General features: G+C 63.9%; 8 protein-coding genes across 8 annotated transcripts; 3 read left to right on the top strand and 5 right to left on the bottom strand.

Moving 5' to 3' along the window:
• Positions 1-113: 113 nt before the first annotated feature.
• Positions 114-2,330, bottom strand: JCM10292_002636 (uncharacterized protein; the record flags this gene model as incomplete). The annotated part of the gene is made up of 6 exons (XM_076652696.1): positions 114-253; positions 313-1,345; positions 1,406-1,856; positions 1,918-2,030; positions 2,094-2,211; positions 2,281-2,330. The coding sequence occupies 6 exons, from the start codon at positions 2,328-2,330 to the stop codon at positions 114-116; spliced, it is 1,905 nt and encodes a 634-aa protein (XP_076501765.1).
• Positions 2,331-3,086: 756 nt separating this feature from the next.
• JCM10292_002635 (aldo/keto reductase family protein) lies at positions 3,087-4,334 on the top strand (the record flags this gene model as incomplete). Its single annotated transcript, XM_076652695.1, has 6 exons — positions 3,087-3,148; positions 3,212-3,290; positions 3,349-3,555; positions 3,608-3,875; positions 3,943-4,107; positions 4,180-4,334. The coding sequence occupies 6 exons, from the start codon at positions 3,087-3,089 to the stop codon at positions 4,332-4,334; spliced, it is 936 nt and encodes a 311-aa protein (XP_076501764.1).
• A 305-nt stretch (positions 4,335-4,639) lies between these two features.
• On the bottom strand, positions 4,640-6,347 carry JCM10292_002634 (uncharacterized protein; the record flags this gene model as incomplete). The annotated part of the gene is made up of 3 exons (XM_076652694.1): positions 4,640-5,900; positions 5,981-6,094; positions 6,268-6,347. The coding sequence occupies 3 exons, from the start codon at positions 6,345-6,347 to the stop codon at positions 4,640-4,642; spliced, it is 1,455 nt and encodes a 484-aa protein (XP_076501763.1).
• Positions 6,348-7,215: 868 nt separating this feature from the next.
• JCM10292_002633 (trichothecene efflux pump) lies at positions 7,216-9,521 on the top strand (the record flags this gene model as incomplete). Its single annotated transcript, XM_076652693.1, has 9 exons — positions 7,216-7,418; positions 7,483-7,635; positions 7,697-7,885; positions 7,948-8,092; positions 8,158-8,599; positions 8,659-8,773; positions 8,843-8,997; positions 9,065-9,109; positions 9,178-9,521. 9 exons carry the CDS (start codon positions 7,216-7,218, stop codon positions 9,519-9,521), a joined length of 1,791 nt encoding a protein of 596 aa, XP_076501762.1.
• A 435-nt stretch (positions 9,522-9,956) lies between these two features.
• Positions 9,957-10,719, bottom strand: JCM10292_002632 (cupin domain-containing protein; the record flags this gene model as incomplete). The annotated part of the gene is made up of 5 exons (XM_076652692.1): positions 9,957-10,036; positions 10,095-10,200; positions 10,261-10,364; positions 10,435-10,480; positions 10,546-10,719. The coding sequence occupies 5 exons, from the start codon at positions 10,717-10,719 to the stop codon at positions 9,957-9,959; spliced, it is 510 nt and encodes a 169-aa protein (XP_076501761.1).
• A 428-nt stretch (positions 10,720-11,147) lies between these two features.
• On the top strand, positions 11,148-13,648 carry JCM10292_002631 (uncharacterized protein; the record flags this gene model as incomplete). The annotated part of the gene is made up of 8 exons (XM_076652691.1): positions 11,148-11,429; positions 11,572-11,818; positions 11,917-11,984; positions 12,051-12,114; positions 12,265-12,294; positions 12,353-12,658; positions 12,769-13,221; positions 13,290-13,648. 8 exons carry the CDS (start codon positions 11,148-11,150, stop codon positions 13,646-13,648), a joined length of 1,809 nt encoding a protein of 602 aa, XP_076501760.1.
• Positions 13,649-13,974: 326 nt separating this feature from the next.
• JCM10292_002630 (uncharacterized protein) lies at positions 13,975-17,614 on the bottom strand (the record flags this gene model as incomplete). Its single annotated transcript, XM_076652690.1, has 3 exons — positions 13,975-16,003; positions 16,081-16,968; positions 17,046-17,614. 3 exons carry the CDS (start codon positions 17,612-17,614, stop codon positions 13,975-13,977), a joined length of 3,486 nt encoding a protein of 1,161 aa, XP_076501759.1.
• Positions 17,615-18,293: 679 nt separating this feature from the next.
• Positions 18,294-19,150, bottom strand: JCM10292_002629 (uncharacterized protein; the record flags this gene model as incomplete). The annotated part of the gene is made up of 2 exons (XM_076652689.1): positions 18,294-18,497; positions 18,647-19,150. 2 exons carry the CDS (start codon positions 19,148-19,150, stop codon positions 18,294-18,296), a joined length of 708 nt encoding a protein of 235 aa, XP_076501758.1.
• Between the last annotated feature and the right edge of the window lie 630 nt (positions 19,151-19,780).

Raw genomic sequence — 19,780 nt, 5'->3', positions numbered from 1 at the left:
GATTCTCCGTTCCTTCTCTGGTCTACATGTGCTGAACGTCTTGTACTGCATGCGCCTGCCCGTACTGCTACGGTTCCGTGTCAACAGCCGGAAACTGCAGAGAAGCATTCTGCTCAGAGCTCGAAGCTCTCCTCCCACAGTACGATCTCCTCGGCGCCCTTGCCATTCTGGCCGAGCGAGCCCATCACGATGGCGCGCTGCGCACGCGCGACCGTGTTGCGCGCCTCGAGGAGTAGGCTGTGCGGGCCGCATGCTGTTTGCAGCCCCGTCAGCTCGGAAGACCGCAGCAAAGCGGAAGACGCAGACACGCACTGACGACAGCCAGGCGACCCTTAGCCTGCGCGATGGATTGCTGGACGAGCGAGGCGACGTCTGGGCGGCCCTGGTGGATGTCCACGCCGTCGATCCCGCGCAAGCTACCGCTCGCGCCCGACGCGTTCGACTCGACCTTGAGCTTGTCGTCGCCCGTCATGTTGCCGCGCGTGACATAGACCTCGAGCTTGACGCGGCGGAGCGTGCTCGTGAGCGCGACGATGCCCTTCTCCCCACCGTCGACCTTCTCATTTTCGGCGTCGAGCTCCTGCTTGGCGCGCACGATCTGCTCGAGCTCGTCGCGGACCCACTCGACGCACTCGGCGCGCGGAACAGCCCAGACGAGCGTTGCACGCTTAACGATGTGGAGCTCGGCGGCGTGCACGAGCGCGCTCAGGAGCGGGAGGACGAACGAGATGCCCGTGCCGCCGGCGACGAAGAAAGCTTCGTCGGCGCCCTGGAGGATATGCGCCGGCGAAGCGCCGTAGGGACCGTCGAGGAGGACCGGGAGGGAGATGGAGCGAGAAGGCGAGGCGTACGTGCGCGAGAGTAGGCGGGCGGTGAGACCCGAGTGAGGGCGGAGGACGAAGCGCATCGTGCGCGACGCCGAGCTGCCGGGAACGAGAGACGAGTCGAGCGAGGCAATCGTGAAGGGATGCGTTGACCAAGGGTGCAGCGTAAGAAACCGGAGGAAGACGTGTTGGCCGGCCGTCCAGGTCATGCCGCTCTTGAGGTCGATGGTGATGGCGAGAGCACCGTCGTCGAGCGCTTCGACTCTGGCCGTCTCCGGGCGAGAGAAGCAGCGCGAGAACCACGCGACAGCGCCGACGCGGTAGAAGAACGCGGCGCCCATGATGGCGAGCGTGGCGTGAAGGTACTTCCACGAGTCGAGGAGAGCCTCGAAATGGTCGTAGCACGCCGCGACAAAGACAAGGGCGGCGAGGACGTGCATGGTGTAGAAGAACTCGTGGCCGAGGCGGCGGACGGGCGCAAGGCTGAGAAGGCAGAGCCAGAGGAGGGCAACCAAGGCGGCCTGCGAAGTGAAGCGCAAGGTTAGCAATGTTGTTTTTGACTGGCCAGAATGAAAGCGCACCCAAGCCGACCAGCCGTATTGGGCATTGGTCGAGTAGGTGAAGCTCCAGGGCTCTTGCTGGTGAGCGCGGAGGATCATGGCGCCCGTATGGACGGCGGAGAAGAACAGACAGAACCAGGGGAGGATCTTGTGGAGCGACATGAGGCGATGGAAAGACAGGCCGCTTAAGTACGAGAGCGCGTTGCGCTTCATCGCGGTTGCGAAGATCCAGACGATCAGCGCGGTCGCGATGAACTCGGCGCGCAGTCCGAGCGGCGAAGACCCGAAATTCGGCGGCCTGTAGTACGGGCGGATGCCAAAGCAGACGGCGAAGGAGAACAGTGTGAAGGCAAGCGAAACGAGGACGACGCCGAATGAGGGGATCCAGCGCGACGACCTCGGCTCATCGAGAGCGCGGAGGGCGGCCTGAATGCGGTTCGGCAAGACATACGAGGACGCAATGGCTGCGTTGCTGTCGTTGATCGGGAGTCAACACGCTACACCCGAGAGAGAGAGGGGAAGCCTCTTCTCACCGCGCGAGGATGTCCATCTGGCGCAGACCATTGACGAGCCCCGCCGTGCCGAAGAACACGACCATGAAGTATGTCGTCCACAGCGCATACTTCTGCGACCCGTCCCATGGATTCTGCGCGGAGCGACGTGGCGATGAGCGGGGTGGTCGCTGCGCAAGAGTCCAGGAATAGCGCACGTTGCCGGCCTGGCAGGCCATCATCTCTGCGGAAGTGGGCACGTAGTGCCCAAAGGCCCAGGTACCAGCACCGAGAGTTCCGTTCGGGAACGAGCCGTTGTGGTTGCCGAGGAAGCACCTGCAGTCGAGGCGGACGGGTCAACGAGCGAGCGGGACAGAAGATGGGACGGCTGAGCGAGCGACCTACGCATCGACGCCGTCAAAGCTAGGAGTCATATCCATGCCAGCCATGTCCATCTCGAAGAGAGACTCCAGGCGAGGAGGAGACGAGGCGAAGTGAGGAGAAGGAGGACAAGAGGCGGGCCAACTGGGTGACGGCGAGAATAGCTTGCGCTGCGCAGCCGTTGGAGGGTCTGTGCGGTCAGCATGCACGTCTGGGGCGGCTCAGACGAGAGCAAGAACCGGTCAGGCGAGCTGCAGAGAGGGTCGGACACCAGGAGCGTCCCGTTGCGAGCTGCAGCGCAAGAAGGAGGCAGCCGATTCGCCTGAGGGCGGCGGACAAGCTGCACAGGAGCGCTATGTGTGCGATGGAGCAAGCCAGACAGGCTCAGCAGGCAGTGCAAGGCAGGAAGAGTCTCATCAGCTCGGCGAGGGGATCGAGGGCGTTCCCCGTCACGCTGCGTGCAGAGCACCGTCTCCGGAAGTGACTCCACTCGCGAGGCATTTTTGCGAGTCTTCTGGGCGGGCTGTCCCCCCTCAAGCGCCTCGAGAGGCAGTGACAGAACGCGGCAAAAGGGTCGACCGGTCGGCGCTGCGGACTCCGCGAGGACGCTCTGCTCCGCCCGGCCGCGTGCGCTGTTTCCGCCGCACCGTCTGTTCGCTCCACTCGTTACTCCCCGAGCCTGCTCGTGACCGGCTGCGACGTCCGTCGTGCTCTGTCACCCGTCCGTGACGTGGCTGCACCTCCACTACTCGGCGCTTCCTCCAACTCCGAGTCCTTGTCCTCTTGCTCCCCTGCTTCCTGCTTTTCCCTCGCTCAAGCTCGCTTGCACAATGCCTCTATCCACCTCGTTCACACTCAATACTGGCGCCAAGCTGGACGCTGTCGGCCTTGGGCACGTCCGCTCGCTGGATCAGCTCGCTCAACCCCGCTGACCTCGCCCTCTGACATGCGACAGCTGCTGGATGGGCCGCGCTGCCGGAGCAGGCACCGACGCGAATGCCGAGACTCTCAGAATGGTTCACACTGCCATCGAGGTGCGCGACCCGTAGCCTGTCTCGACTTTTTGTCGCGCTGATTCGTCTCCTCTCGCAGGTTGGCTACACTCACCTCGACACGGCTGCAGGCTATGGCAACAAGGAGGCTGTCGGATCAGTCGTTCGCGCGTCGGGCAAGCCGCGCGAACACTTCCATGTCACTACAAAGCTCGCGGACCATTTCCACGTTGCCGAGTCGTTCGAGGCATCCTACAAGGCGCTCAATCTCGAGTACATCGACCTGTGGCTGATGCATTGGCCGCAGGTGCGTTGTGACCTCAATCTGCGTCATTTTATGCTGATCGTCCGCCCGGCAGGCGAGCGATTGGGGCACGGGTACGGCGCCAGCTTTTGACGAGTCGCCGACATTCAGCGAGACGTGGGCCGAGATGGAGAAGGTGTACGCCACGGGCCGCGTCAAGGCCATCGGCGTCAGCAACTTCAGCGTCAAGAACCTCGAGGTCCTTCTGAAGACGGCCAAGGTCGCCCCCGCCGTCAACCAGGTCGAGGCGCATCCCTACTGCCCGCAGGAGGAGCTCGGGCAGTACTGCAAGAGCAAGGGCATTCACCTCACCGCTTACTGCCGTGAGCCTTTCACCACTTCTCTCCTGTCTTCGTGAATGTCCTTCGCTGATGCGCTTTGTTCGCCCAGCAATGGGCCAGTACAACTCACCTATCCTGAAGGAGCCGCTCGTGCAGCAGCTCGCCGACAAGTACGGCAAGCAACCCGGATCAATTCTGCTCAGCTGGGGTGTCCAACGCGGCTTCAGTGTCGTGCCCAAGTCAAGCAACCCGGACCGGTTGCGCCAGAACCGCGGTCTGTTCCTTCTGCGCTTTCCGAGATTGGCGCTGTCAAGTCCTGACTCATCTGGTACCATTCGCCTCGCAGACCTCGTCGAGCTCTCGCTCGAGGACCTCGCCGCCGTCTCTGCCCTCCACACCGAGCCGGGCAAGCACCGCTCGCTCTGCGACTTTGGTCCTGGGCAAAAGACGAAGGGGTGGCTGTGGGGCTGGAGGGTCAAGGAGGACCTCGAGTGGAACTGAGAGGTCGAGGCGCGCGACAACGGCTGGACCTTCTGAGCGAGGTCGCGCGACCCTACTCCCGCAAGTTTCCAAGCGCAGCAATACCATCCTCAGTGCTAAGGGCCTACATCTCAAGCGAGTTACCTTGCTTGCAGCGTCCGGCGCGGACAGTCTCGACGCGTGGGGAGCGAGAGAGCCTCAAAAGCGGCGAAGTCGACTGTGCGAGGTAATGTGGTTCTTCCTTTCAGACAGAGAGAGAGAGAAAGACTGTGCAAGCGTTTAATCTGCATCCTTCACATGCACGAGCGTCCGCCTCGGAACGGTGATCACCAGAGGTTTTGGCGGTACGCTTCGTATTCACGTTCGGCCTCGAGTTCCGAATCGTCGTAGTACGGGTCGAACTCGTCGCTGTAGAGGCCCTCCTCGTCTTCCTCGTCCTCGTTATAGCACCCTTCGACTTCGAGGGTGAGCCCGCGCGTGTTCGCCCACCTCACGAGCGCGAGACGCGGAGCAAAGACGGCCTCGAATGGCCACACGCCGAGCGAGACAGACTTGAGCCGCGGCATGCGCTCGAGCGCGTGCATCACGCGATCCTCGAACGGCGACGGCTGCGCGAGGTTGTCGGTCGCCTCGAAGTCGGCAGCCGCGATGCCCGCCCAGTACGTCTGCCGCAGGTCGAGGTGCGTGAGCGTCGCGCCGCTCGAGTCGGCGAAATTCGACAGGCGCGCGACGTCCATCGCGCTGCACGCGCGCAGGTCGAGCTTGCGCAGGTGCTTGAACGTGCCAAAGAGCGCGAGCGGGAGCGCCGGACCCGTCGCGCCCTCGGCATAGAACTCGGGCGCGCCCTCAAAGCCGATGTCGCCGTCGCTGGGTGGGCGAAGCTCGAAGTGCGTGATGTAGTTGGTCGAGAGCGCCGCGAGGAATGGCTGGAAATCGAGTCCGCGCTTGTGACGCCCGAGGCGGATCTCGAGCGAGCGCAGTCCGGTGATGCCCTTCGGGAGGTACGCCGCGGCGGACAAAAGGCATGTCGCCGACACGTCGACCTTCAATTTGCGCGTCACGTAGTGCGGGCGCACGTTCGCCGTGTGCACGTGTCTCGTGAGGTGCAACGAGATCGTGTCCATGCGCGGCATCGTCGTCCCACCAAGGCCGCGGGCGAGTGCGCGCACGACCGCGTGCTCGTTTTTGTCCTTGAGGTCGACGAAGCGGCACTCGAGATGCTGGACCGCGCGGCCCGCTACGAGAAGCTCGGCGAGCTCGCGCGCCTGGTCGGGATCGCCGAGCGCGACCGTGGCGCGCGTGACCTGCGAGCACAGGCGCAGCATCTCGTTCTGCCACTCGAAGGCGACGATGCTGCGATGTATCGCCGACGCGAATGGGTCGGGCGGGTAGAGGGAGAAATACTCGACAGACCCGGCGAGGTGGTTGAGCTCGCGCACGGCTGCTGGGAGGTGCGGATGCTGCTTGAGCGTCTGGAGGAGCGTGTAGGCCTTGTCCCGACTCGTTGTAAGAGCTCCCTGCTTGGACGGCGAGCGGTAGAGGGCGCGTCGACCGGAAGCGACGAAGGCGTGGCAGGTCAAACACCAGCTGCGGAGCGTCTCCAGCTCGACTGTCAGCCCAAGAAGACTCGTCAGCGCTCATTTGACGCGGGCTCGGGACAGACGTACACCCGTGTGTACGGGCCAGAGAAGTGCGAGACGATGAGGTCGAGGACCTCTTCCGGCAGCTTGGTAATTGGCGTCGTGCTCGGCAGCTGGTCATTGATCTTTTGAGGCTGCGCGCTGCTTCGTGGAGACCGTCAACCTTTGTTGTCAGAGACTCTTTTGCGGTGCGTATTCAGTGTAATGCGAATTGATCGCAGAAGCGAGCAGGACTCGCTCCGCTACATCCGGACAGAGGCAGGCGCGACAGTCGATACGAGCGAATACATAGCACTGCACGCCAGAAGCCGTACGCATCGGCAGCGTAGCGAAGTGCGAGATCGAGTGCCGCGATGCGCACGAACAGGAAGCTACGAGACGAAAGCAGCGACATACGCAGAGACAGGCGCTCGCGACCCGCGAGCCATTTCCAAGCTCATTACGGCTGCTTGGGCCCGGACGTGCGGCGCGAGAGCGAAGGGAGCGCGAGCAAGCAAGCGAGCGAGCGAGCAAGCGAGGCGACGGTTCCGCGACGACGCCTCGCTCGCACGCCGCTCGAGCGACGAGAGCAGCGCGGACCATGCTGCACATGCGCTTGCAAAGCGACCCTAGCTCGTCCACCGCTCGCCTCGTCCGGCCCACCCGCCTGCAGCTCCTCATCACCTCGTACCGCTTCGCCTTGACCTCTGTTCAATGTGCTCGGCCCGGACCCTCTCGTTCGACCTGCAAGTCCGATCTCGCATGATACTTCGTTGCCTGCTGCGCCGGCAAAGCTTCTAGCGCCAGATTGACGCGTCCCGGCCCTGTCCCGCCTCCACGCCTCGTCGTGCCACCGACTCCGCTTCGCCCCTCGAGACGGCCCGGGCAGCCCGGAATGCTTGCTTGTCCCCACGTTGGCGTAGTGTGCGCGGCGGGCACGAGCCAGGGGCGCTCACGCCTCCGCCATTATCCCGCCAGCGCTCTCGCCGGGTGCCTTGCGGCCGGCTGCTCGCGCCCGTCTCCTGCTCCCTTGGCGCAACCCCCACTGCTGAGTGCTGCGCGCGGTCCCGGTCGTCGCACAGTGAGGCTGCCTCTCCGATATGGAGCATCGTGGAGTGCTCGCCGGATCACTCCACCTCGCCCCCGATGGGGCTGGGCCTTGCCGCTGCTCTCGCGGGCCCTGGCTCCCACCTCGGCTGTCGCTTCGACCGCCGCGGGACCCCTCGATCGACCCCGCGCCTTCTCCGTCTCCTTTGCTTTTCTCCTCATCTCCCCAACCAGCCATGTCGGAGAAACCGACGCACGAGCACGTCGAGCGCAGCGCGATGGTGCACGACTCGTACGCGGTCGATGAGACCAACACGCCGGTGACGGTGCTCGGCACCATGGGCCAGGACCCCGAACACCAAAACGAAAAGATTAGCTGGCGGGTTTGGGTCGTGGTCGCCCTTTGCGCGCTTGCCCAGCTCCAGAACACCTACATTTCGTGCGTCCTTCGCTTGCGCGCTCGGATTATGTAATAAGGCATTGACTGACTCTCATATCCGCAGCGTCGCACCGGCCGCGGCGGCGTACAGCATCGCGGGCACGCTTGGCGGCTCAACAGGAGAACGCATCTGGATCGTGCAGGCCGCCAGCGTTCCGTCTATCGTCACGGGTCCCATCTTTGCCATCATCTCGGACGTCTACGGTCGTCGTTACCTGTGCGTCGACCTTCCACGTCCTGTTTGCCTTTGAACGGCCGCTCACTGTCCTTCTCGCCAGCATCATCGCCGTCTGGTTCATCTTCTGCATCACCGCCATCGTCGGCATGACCGCCAAGGACATGACCGCCATCATTGGCTCGCAGGCCGCGGCGGGCGTGTGCATGGGCATCTCGGGCATCATGTACGCCGTCGCGGGCGAGGTCATGCCGAGCGTGTACCGTGCGTATTCGCAGACGGTTGTCAACGTGTACGTGCCCTTCTCCTCATCAAATTAGAGGGCGAACCTGACCCTCGCGATGGACTGGACAGCGTCGCATCGACCGCATCGGTCATTGCCCTTATTGCCATGGGCGCAGCCATGTCGGCCGACCCTCTCAACGGCTGGCGCTGGATTTGGCGCACTGCGCTCATCATGAACGGCATCTTGTTGATCGGCTTCACTTTCTTCTACTTCGTGCGCTCCTTTCACGCAGTTCCCTTTGGCTGCCCCGGCCTGTGACTGACGCACGCATGCTGCAGCCTCCCCCTCGCACGGTCAGCAACCTGACTCTGTGGGCCAAGGTCAAGACGCTCGACTGGATCGGCTACTTCCTGCTCATCACGGGCCTCGTCCCCCTCCTCATGGGTCTCGCATGGTCGTCTGACCCGGGCTACGGCTGGCACGACCCGCACTCGTACGTGCCCGTCGCCATCGGCTGCGTTGGCTTCATCGCCACGCTCGTCTACGAGTGGAAGGGCACCTCCCGGGGCTTCCTCGACCACCGCCTCTTCACCGCCGGCCGCAACTTCCCTCTCTCGCTCTTCCTCGTCGCCGTCGAGGGCTCCCTCTTCTACATCATCAACAACATCTACCCGACCGAGGTCAACTCGCTGTGGGCGCCGCCCGGCTCGCTCGAGGCGAGCGCTCGCTTGCTCCCCTTCTTCCTCGTCATCTTCCCCGTCGCTCCTATCATGTCATACTGTGCGTGCCGCTTGCGACTGTTCCCACTGCGACAAACTCTGACTGGTCTTTATGCGCAGACGTTACGCGCACCAAGGACCTCAAGTGGCCGCTCTGCGCCGGCTTCGTGTGCTTCGGTGTCGCCACTATCGGGCTCGCCATGTCTGGCCAGAATGCAGCAATGGCAACTGCATTGTGCGCATTCCTTTCTCTCGCCCCGCTCCGTGACTGTTGCTCACTGCCGCTCTTTCCCCGCCCGTGCAGCAACGGCGTCGCCGGTATCGGCTTCTCAGCGCCGCTCATCCTCCTCTTGTCGATGGTCCAGCTCTCGGCGCCACCTCTCTTCATCGGCGTCGCCTCGGCGCTCACCATCTCGGTTCGCACGCTCGGCGGCTCGGTCGGCTACGCTATCGCTTCCGGTTCGTTCTTTTCTCGCACTCTTCCTTCTCCCGACTGCCGCTGACACTGCGCTTTCCTGCTTTGCAGCCATCTACGGCTCGCTCACCAATGACCAGATTCCCAAGGCCATCCGTGCGTTCCGTCTCATCGCACGCTGCAGTCCATCCCTCTTGCTGACCGCCTCTCTCGTCCGCATACAGTCGAGGCTGTCGTTCCCCTCGGCTTTGACCCAGCCAACATCGGCAGTCTCATCGTCGGCCTCACGACCGGCCAGGGCATCGCGACCATCCCGGGCGTGACCGGCCAGATCCTCGGCGCCGGCTCGGCAGCGCTCAAGGCGACCGAGGTGCACGGGTACAAGATTGTCTGGTTCGCGTTCCTCCCCGGCTCGATCATCGCCGCGCTCGGCTGCGCGCTGCTCAAGAACCCGAAGGAGCGCATGAACTGGGTCACCGACGCGCCGCTCAACGCCGACGTCCCCGTCGAGGAGCGTCACGAGGCGGGCGGCTCGGCGCCCGACACGGCGAGCCAGGAGAAGGTCTGATGGGTCTCCTTGCCATCCCCTGCTATAGCTTGCCCTCGCTTCATACCGCCTGCACTAGTTTTCGTTTGCTGTACGTGTGTACTTGGGTAGTATCTGTCACTTTACGTAAGTTCTGCAAAGCCGTGCACATTCTGTCCTTCCGCTCCTTCGTCCGCTGCAACGTCAGAGAGTTACGTTTACTGCCCTTTGTCCAAGTACTGTCATCGCCGCGCTTGGCTCGTTGGGCGCTTTCAAGATTTGGACCATTTCGCCCTCCTCGAGTTGCCTTCGTGACGCATGCATTCTCCGCCCAGACAAATTCCTCGCGCATTCCAGACAAAGCCTGGCGGAACTCGTGAGCAGTGCACTCTCGTAAGCATGACGATAAAGAAGGGGGAAGACTGCAATACACGCTCCTCGAGGGCTCGGAACTACGAGTATATCGACCCCTCGAAACTACGAGTGAATCGACTTGGCCGGCAGCTCCTTTCCGTCAACCACAATCGGCTTGGAAGGCAGCAGCACGTAGACCATGCCTATATGTGAAGCTGTGAGTCAATGCTGCCGGGCTGGAGGCAATGTAAGGAGACTGACGGGCCCATTCCGTCTCCGAAGGGTTGATCCAGGCGTGATCCGTGCCGCGCTGGACAACAACGTCGCCAGGCTTGACAAGCGTCTTTGAACCGTCGGGGAGGGAGAGCTGCAAGCTCCTCGAGTCAGCCCGGAGCAGGCAAGCACTGGTAGCAAAGAATGGACCGACTTCGAGCTCGCCAAAGAGGACGAAACCGTAGTCGAGCGAGATGGTGCGGTGCATGGGCGAGACGTGCTTAGGCGGCATGTCGACGTAGCGGACAACGGAGCCGGCTGGACCGCGCGTGAAGGGAAAGAGGCGGGTCAGCCTCAGGATGAGAAGGTCAGCGGGCGATTCTCGCACCCTCGTTCGTCAGCTCGCCGATCTTGAGGGTCCTGCCGTCAATGGGCTGCGAAGGCATCTGAGTGAGCTTGAGAAGAGAAGCGAGATGCAGGCGGGGTAGGTAGGACGAACCGTTTGGCAATCTGCGGGAGAGGTGTCCGTGACCCAGGGGACGGCAAAGCTGACGCCGTCCGAGAATCCGGGCGGAGAGACGCGCTTGACCTCCTCGTCCAGCCAAACCTTGGCATTGCCCTCGTCGTCGTGAGTCGTGACGACGCGGCGGCAGGGCGGAAGCGGGTTGGTCATGTTTCTGGCGAGCGGAACGGGAGCGGAAGCGACTTGAAAGAGCTGAGTGGGAGCAGCGAAGCGTGCGAGCAGGCGTGTAGATTGTGTGAGCCCAGCAAGCGAGCAAGTAGGTACCGGCAAGGCGAGTGCCGCCCCGCCGAGGTCGGCGGGAGCGGGCGAAGGTGAGCGGACCCGGCGCCCGGTGGGAGAGGTGGGGCGCCCGCAACCGCAGCGGATCCGCTTCCTGGCGCGGCTTCCTGCGCTGTCTGCTTCTCGAGTGTGCCTAGGGACTCGCTCGACTCAGCGCATCTCCTTTCCACACACGAAGTCGTGCGTCTTGCCTCGCCTCGCCGCTCTCTCTCTCTCCCGCACCGGGCCCTGACTGATTCGCTGCTGCTTCACTTTCTTTCTGCGTTCCTAATCTAACAGGCAGCACTTTACCTCGTGACATGCCCGTTCCATCCGTCAGCCCCGGCGCGAACGCGATCCGCACGACGACGCGGCTCGACGACCTCGTCTTCGACAAGAACGTCGACATCCCCCTCCGTGACGGTGGCTTGTGCCGCGCGAATGTCTACAAGCCGCTCGTCGAGGGTCGCTACCCGGTCATCATGACGATGGGACCCTACGGCAAGGACGTACCGTACTCAGAGTTTCACGTCAAGTCGTTCCGCGAGCTGCCTGACGAACAGAAGGGCCCGCTATCGGCCTGGGAGACGCCGCACCCAAACGTGAGTCGTAGCTTTGTTCTCTCATGCCAGCTGCATGCCAGCTCGGCCCTACAGAACGGCCGTGAGGCGCGTGTCCCGCCTCTGCTCTGTTCGCAGGGGCGCAGTACTCCTTCAAAACGGTGCTGATCATTTTGATTTTCAGTACTGGGTTGCGCAAGGCTACGTCGTCGTCCGCATCGATGAGCGCGGTAACGGCTCGTCGCCCGGCTTTCTCGACACGATGTCCGCTTCGACTTCGAGCGACTTTGCCGAGTGCGTCGAATGGGCGGCCGAGCAGGAGTGGTCGACCGGCAAGGTCGGTTTGCTCGGTATTTCGTACTACGGCGGAACCCAGTGGCGCGTGGCTGCGCGCAAGCCGAAGGGGCTGGCGTGCATCTTGCCGTGGGAGGGTGCGTTCCGTTCTTTGTCCCTTCTGCACGTCGCTCGTCGGAGGCCCTGCTGCCAGCGTACAATCGAGTGACTGAACCTCGTGCAACAACGTCTGCAGGCATGACCGACTACTACCGCGACCGTGTTCGCCAGGGCGGCATTCTCGGCAACAACTTTGTCCACTTCGTGCGTTCCTTGCACAGCTCATCTCGCCTGCCTCCCAATTCGCTCAGCTCTCGTCATGATTCGCAGTGGTGGAACAACCAGGTCGTCACGATGCAATACGGAAACGGCGAGAAAGCCGTCCGTCGGTGGGGTAGGTCTCTCTTCATCGCTGTTCCATCTCCTCCGTCTCGATTTTGTGTTCTCGCGGCAGCGTATGCTGCTACACAGGCAGCCCCACTGCATGACCTGCCGTGCAACCTGAGCTTCGTACATATTTACTCACCCTTGCACCATCCCGCAGGTCCCAAGTCTGAGGTCGGACAGCCTGTCGGTACGTCCTTGGGCCTCCTGCTTCTTGCGAGCCCTCGCTCATATCTGGGCCTTCTCAGGACCCGAGTGCCTTGAAGGCGTCATTCCGCCCGAGCAGCTCGTCAAGCTTCGCGCCGACCAGACGATCGACAACCGCGAGCACCGCTACCTCGACGAGCCGTATCACGCCTCGCGCACCTACGACCTCGGCGACATTGAGGTCCCCGTTCTCTCGGTTGCAAACCTCGGCGGCAACACGCTACACCTGCGCGGCAACGTCGTCGGGTATCTCGAGGCTGGCACGGCGAACAAGTGGCTCTGGTTCATCAGCGGGCGCCACGACTTGCCGTTCTACCTGCCGCACTACGTCGAGCTGCAGAAGTCATGTGCGTCTCCTGCTTCGTCTTGCGTCAGACGGTCTCGATATGGCTGCCACGCCTACGTCCGGAGAAATGATGGCCTTCTCAATCCGCTGACCGCGCCTTTCGCCTGACAGTCTTGAACGCCTGGCTAAAGGGCGAGGATGACCGCGGCTGGACTCAAGGTCCGAACGCCGCCGGCGGTGTTCCCGCCGTCAACATTCTCGTGCGCAAGGGCAACCCCGGGTTCAACTCGACCGCAGCTGAGGCGACGTTCTCGAACCGCCCGGAGCGCGCCTGGCCCGTCGAGCGCACGCAGTACACCAAGTTCCACCTTCATCCCGACTTGTCGCTCCGCCTTGACGAGCCTGCGCAGGCCGACACCAAGCTGCAGCTCGCCGCGCTCGGAAAGAGCGACCCGCTCCAGTTCAAGGTGACCTTTGACAAGGAGACGGAGCTTGCCGGTCACCCCCTCGTCAACTTGACGGTCGGCGTCGAGAAGCGCGAGGACGGTTCGGCGCCAAAGGACCTGGACCTCTTTGTCACGCTGCGACACTTTGACCAGGACGGCAAGGAGATCTTCTACACTGGTGCGTGCTGATTCCTTCTTTAATCCGCGATAACCGTGCTTACTGTTTGCTTGTACCGCCATGTGCAGGTACGGCGGGCGATCCCGTCCCGCTGGTCAAGGGCTGGCTGCGCACGTCGCTCCGGGCTGTCGACTCGGCCTCGCCGCGCCACCGCCCCTACATGCCCTACCGCCAGTACCGCAGCACGGACGTCTCTTACCTCTCTCCCCTTACGCCCTACTCGGTCCAGGTCGAGATTTGGCCCACTTGCGTCGTCGTCGAGAAGGGCGCCAGCATTGTCCTCGAGGTCGCGACGGGCGACACGCAGGGCGCGGCCATCTTCTTGCACAACGAGCCGACCGACAGGGATGAGGCGACTTTCGGCGGATCCAACACGGTGTACTTCGGCAAGGAGCACGAGAATTGGCTGCAGCTTCCTGTTGTGTAGACCGGGTGATACGGCTTGTCCTGCATACGATCCTCGATTGATTCTCTCCGGGCCCGTCCAGTCCATCGCCCGAGAAGTACACCATGCTAAGACTGTGAAAGGCAGCATGACAGTAAAGTCGTGCAGAGAGCCCGGAAAGAGGGAGCGTGGAGATCAACTTTGACGCCCATCGTTCACTTGATCATGGTCGTCGCGAGAGCAGAGCACCAGGAGACAACGTAAGGGCGTTACACGATGGCGTAAAGTGGGAGACATGATGACGGACTGGCTAGATACAAGTACAGGCGAAGAGGAAGCCAGAAAGAGATCCCATGATTGTTTCGCATTCATGCGCTGCCGCCCTCCTCGACCACGCACACCTCGACGACCCAGGGCTGCGAAGCCTCGTCATCCTCCTTGTCGGCCTGAGGAGCTGGCCTCGACCCGATGCGCTTGTTCCACTCGCCCTCGACGTCGAGCTCGATGACCTCTCCGCTCGTCTCGCTCGACGAGTGCGTACGGACGAATACTGGGTCGATGGTCTGCGCGTCGAGCGTGAAGCGAAGCGAGGCGCTGTCGTCGGGCGGCGAGACGAAGAAGGTAAGCGACTTGCTGAGGTAGTCGAGCTCGACGCGGAACGCGGGGCCGGGCAGCGGGACCTCTTGCGGCTCGCGCTCATCTTGTTGCGCCGGCGCGACATCTTCGAGTGCTCTGCGCTCGCCGGAGACGCCGCTCGGGGCCGACGCCTGGGTGCGCGCCGCGCCGACGGCCCAGAGGACGGCAGCCAGGCCGAACGAGACGAGCGCGCGCAGCTCGCCGAGAACGGTGCGGAAAGGGCGATGGACGAGGTCGCGAGCGAGTGCGCGCAGCTCGGTGCGAGGCGTACGAGTGGCTGCGGTCGAGCTCGAGGTCGAAGTAGACGAGGTGTGGACGGCGGCGTGGCGGAACGCGCCCGCGAAGTAGGCGAGGAGGTAGGGAAGGCGGCCTTGCGGGTGAGGGAAAGGCTGCGATGAGCGAGTAGCCGTGAAAGTCGACGGCGAAGGGCTGAGAGCGCTTGGCGCCGGCGCCGTGCTGACGGTTGCAACCTTGGATCCCAAGGCCTCGGCACTGCCCTTGATCTGCTCGACGACCTTCTCAACCTGCACCTTGACGCCGCCGACACCGACGCCCGCGGTGCGAATCGCAGCGAGCCCAACCGTCTTGTCGGTCAAGCCGAGGCAGGCTATCTTGATCCCGCTGCCCCCGGTCGATGTCGGCTGCAACGGGAAGAGGGAAGCGAGCGTGACGACGCGTGGCTGCGTCGGCGAGACGGCGACGGTGGCGAGCGGTTTGGCGAGTGCGCGCGGAAGCGCGGCACGGCCCTTCAGCGCGTCTGCGTCGACCGTGGTCCCAGTCTTGGCCTGCTGGTCGTACAGGACGAGCTCTCTGCCGCCAAGGTCGAGCTGCGAGACGGCATCGGCGACATCCTTGTCGTCAAGCACGACCTGCGTCTCGCGGCTCGACTCTTCGCCCTGTTCGAGCGGCAAGCAATCCCACACGCCGATGTGCGCACCGACCGCCGCGGGGACGGGCAAGCCAACCTTGAGCGCAGTGCGCGTGCCCTCGCGCTGGCGATCGAGCGCGTCGTCGGCAAGTGCACCGTCGAGGGTCGCGCCCGCCACGACAGGCGTCCGGCTCTGGAGGACGCGGATGCCCCGCTTCGTCGTCGCCAGGAGCGAGTCCCACCCACTCGTCTCGCTAGCACCCTCCTCGAGCGCCGGGTCGGTCGAAAAGACCTCAGCGCTAGAGAAGGCGCGCAGCGCGAGGTGCGCCTCGCCAAAGTCACACGCCTGCGCGCCCTGGACCATGTCAAAGTCGGGCTCGACCCCGAGGGCAGTGGCGAACACCGCCGTGAGCGCGTTGTTGGCGATGTGCCAGCGGTGCGAGTCGCGCTCGAGCGGGAAGAAGTCGTCGCTCGAGCGGACGGTCGGGCGCGAGGTTGACGAGAGGAGAGCACCGCCCCAGATGCGCGGCGAGCCCGACATGCAGTGCAAGATGCCGTCGGCGCCAAAGACTTCGGTCGCGGCCTCTTGCATTGCCGTGAGCATGACCTGCCGCAGCTCGCCTGGGCTGTCGGGCTGCGCGTCCGAATCCTCGTCGTCCCCGATGTCCTGCGCGACGATCGCGTCGACGATGGCTTGATCGTCGACCTTGACAAAGTCGACGCCGGCAGCGGCGAGGGACGAGAAGTAGTCGCGATAGAAGATCGGGAGCTCGGCAGCGATGGGGAGGAACGCATGGCCCGAGTAGCCAGGGTGCGCGGAAGAGCGAAGCTTGATGCGACGAAGCGTGTAGGCGTCGGCGAGAGACGAGTCGGGGTGCAAGCCGTGCCAGTATCTGGAAGTTGTGTTTTTCGAGACGAGTCAGCAGGCCGCAATGTCAGGAAGCAGAGACCTGAACAGCATGCGACGCACCCGGCGAGCGTGACCCAGACGCCAACCTTGTCGATGCCCTTCTCCTTGATGCGCCCGACGATCTCCCTCAACTCCTCGCACACGCCCTCCCTCGCGCGCTCGACCAGCTGCCTTCCGGGCATTGTCGGGCTGCCGGCGTAGCCCGAGTCGAGCGAGAACTTCTTGCCGTGTTGCTGCGCCGCCGCAAGCGCGCCCTCGTCCTCGGTGTCGCTCGCGGCAACCGAGTCGAGGTCGTACCACTCCTTGCCGCACTGGAAGCTCTTGAGCGCGCGGCGATCGGCATGCTCTTGGTCTGGCGCGTCAAAGTCGACGAACGTGCCGACGTCCTGCCACCCGTCGTCAAGGAGGACGGTGCGCATGGCGCTCGCGAAGAGCGGGCTCGGCGACGTCGTGGGCGAGAGGAGCGAGTCGAGCCACGAGAGGACCGAGGTGGCTGAGTAGTCGGACGCGGGGAGGCTGTTCCATGTGCACGCGCCGAGAGACTTGGGCTCGTTGACCTCGCTCGAGAGAGGCGTTGAGGAGGATGGGCGGAAGGACGAGCCTGAGCGGATCGAGCGAGCGGCGGCGACAGCCGAGTTGACGAGGTCCTGCAACATCGGCGAGCCGGGCGTGGTCACGCTCGAGACAGCCATCAAATGACCCTCGACAGGTGCGCCATCGTCTGCAGCGGCGTCGCGCTCGACGCGCAGCTCGATGCCGCCGGCCTCGTCGCCAAACAGCGCCGAGCACGCCTGCTTGGTCGAGAATGGGAAGAGGACGAGCGTGTGCTCGAGAGGGTGCGAGACCGAGGGCTTGGACCGCAGGACGATGAGCTGAGCGGGGAAGTTCTTCGAGAGGTCGTAGATGGGCGAGGGGGAGGGGAGCTGGCGAGGCTGGAACCAGGAGCGCCTGCGAGAGCGAGGAGAGAGAGCGCACTCGAGTGAGTGCGAGCTCCATCCCAGCAAACAGCGGCGAACGCGGCTCACGAGCTCTGCTCCCAGACGACGCCCTCGGCGTCCTTCCACACCTCGTCGTCGCACACGACGCTCACATCGAAGGTCGCCTCGTCCTGCCCGTCGCCGAGCGGGCCGCTCCATGCGCTCACTCCGTCAGCGAGTGCAGTCCAGCCTTCGCCTGCGACGGCCGTTGCGGCGAGATGCTCCTGCGTCACGTCGACGATCTCGATGCAACCGTTCGAGCCTTCGCTGCCAAGCCACTCGACGTCGCCAGTCGTCTCATCGCACAAGCGGAAGGTGTACTCGTACGAGCCGGCGCTGAGGTCGGCGGGGAGCTGGGTCGACGCGACACGCAGGCGGGACGAGGCGGATGCGGCGGGCGAGAAGGAGAGGGCGCGCCACGCTGGCTCGCCAGTCCACGCGGCCGAGATCGGAAGATTAGTCCAGACCTGCACGACCTTGCCGTCTGCCTCGCCATTCTCGGGCTGGCAAGTGAAGTAGACGGTGTGCTTGTCTGAGGTCGAGGACGACGACGAGGAAGGCGGGAAGAGTGGGACAACGGTCGTCTCGGCGAGGGCGGGGCTGAAGCGGGTGCCCATCGTGACTGTCACTTTGTCTGTGTGCAGCTTTGCAGTCAGTGCCACCCCGAGAGGGAGAGAGTGGGCCGGTGGAGCGCCACTTGTCCCCGTGCCCCGAGTCTGGTCGTCATCACTGGCGCACGACAGCCTCGAGCCGGACAGCGAAGGGCGGAGCAGACTCACTACTGGGTGCTGTTGCTACAGGCTGGACGTGCGGATGGTCCACGTGCCGGTGACGGCGAGAGCGCGGGTGCGATCGAGCCGAGGCGGGGACACGACTGACAACAGCGAGCACGCGTCTGGAGAGACTGGGACCCGCAGTATAGCGTCACGGCAGGTACTTGAAGCGGTACGAATGTCGAGACCGACCAAGTGCGGCGAGAGCGGAACGAGCAGACGACAAGCGAAGGCAAGAGACGTGCCTCGGCGAAACACGCCGCTTCGACCTCAGCGAAGACTCTCTCGAATGCCGTGCCCAGCGGAGATAATCGTTCAGACTGCAGAAGAAGGGCCCGCCGCAGGCTCGAGGCGCGGGCAGGGAAAGCTTGTTTCCTTCGAGTCCTTTTCATGAGTTGCGAGTTATGCGATTGCGCGACACGTGCTGCACGCAGCGGGTGGCTGTCTACTACTGCCATAGACCATCTACCTCCGATGCGTCCACGCCCCACCTCTCTGTGCACTCCCTCGACTCACGCGCACGTCAAGTCCACCTCACCCGCCCGCGCTCGTCCCTACCCCTCCGTCTCCGCCGCTCCTCTTCCTCCGCCGCAGCATCCAACGGTCGCGACACGTCTGGTGCGGGCGGGTCGGCCAGAGGGTGTGCCGGACAGCGCGAGCGGAAGAGGGCGAGTGAGCGTGCGCGGATGATGGATTCCACAGAGAGCTCGGTAGACAGGCGGGACCGCTGTGCGGCGAATGAGGGCGTGGCGCGGGACGGTAGCAGTCGAGTATAAGGCGAGGATGCCCAAGGTGGCGAAAGGCAAAGAGACGGCGTGCATCAGTACGACTGCTCAGAAGGTCGCAAACACCGAAGCGAAGCAAGTGAGAACGCACCTTGAGCTCGAGCTCGTCTGCAAACCCTCGCCCTCTCCGCTCCCAGTCTGCGCTGAGCCCCTCCTCCTCTCCGAGCACACCCGCGCCGCCCTGGGCCTGCGCCGCCTTGCCCTTTGCCTGCGCCGCCTGCTCGAGGAGCACGCGGTCGCAGTAGCTGAGCGCCTCGCCGCGCTCGCTCCACCGCCCGACGAGCTCGCGCCACACGGCGTCGCACTCGCCCGCGCCCATCTCGCGCGCCCCGCGCCCCGCGACGGCGCCGCCGCCGAGTGCGGCGGCGCGGTTGAGGCGCACGGTGATGGCGTCGTCCGAGACGCGGCGCGACTGGTCGACGAGGCGCTTGAAGAGCGAGTAGTCGGTGCACACACTCGGCGTGATGGCCGTGTGCGTCGCCGACGAGGGGGCGGCCGAGGAGGACGAGGCGGTGGCGGAGGGGGACGAGGCGGATTGCGAGAGGAGGAAGGCGGTGCCGAGCAGGGGCGCTGGTGGTGCGCTGTCGCCGGCCATCCTTCACCCAGGCTGGCTTTGTGGCGACGACGGGACGAGGTGGATCCGAGTGTCGAGATGAGCAGAGGCTGTCGTGGAGACGGCGCCTGACGAGAAGTGCGACCTCGCTGGCTCTGTCGTTAGACTTGTACAGACTCCCTTCCCGAAGTCTGCCTCGGAAAGCGTCGATGCGATGCAGCCGTCTTTGCGAGAGAGGCGCTTCGTCGCGGATCGGCACAGGTGCAACACTCTCGGCCGGCATGACAGAGCCTGACAAAGGACGGAGACCCTCGAGTGACTTATTCTTGCGGGCTCGACCCCTAGGAACAACAGAAAGCAGGATGTTCAGTACCGATTGCGCCGTTATCCGCCTTGTCGCTCGTTCCGTTCGCACTTTCTCCCTCCCACCGCAGATCTTCGCTGCTCAGCTCCCCCACAAGTCGCCACCGGCTTAAATATGCTCGTAAGACGGAGCCGTACAATCACCGGTCCCCCTCGCTCGACTGTTACCCGCTTGCGCATGGGCTCCTCCTGCCCCCGATTCAGCATGAACGCCGTCTAGCCGCGCAAAACGACGACGGCTGCAGTACTTGATCGTGATGAAGATACGGATGGCGCGAGCTGTGCCGCTGTCGTCGATAGAAGCGGGGC

This window comes from Rhodotorula paludigena (genome assembly GCF_050403205.1).
Source record: "Rhodotorula paludigena JCM10292 DNA, Rt_paludigena_JCM10292v1_ctg86, whole genome shotgun sequence".
NCBI classification, from domain to species: Eukaryota; Fungi; Basidiomycota; class Microbotryomycetes; order Sporidiobolales; family Sporidiobolaceae; genus Rhodotorula; species Rhodotorula paludigena.
This window is presented reverse-complemented; position numbering and strand designations above follow the sequence as displayed.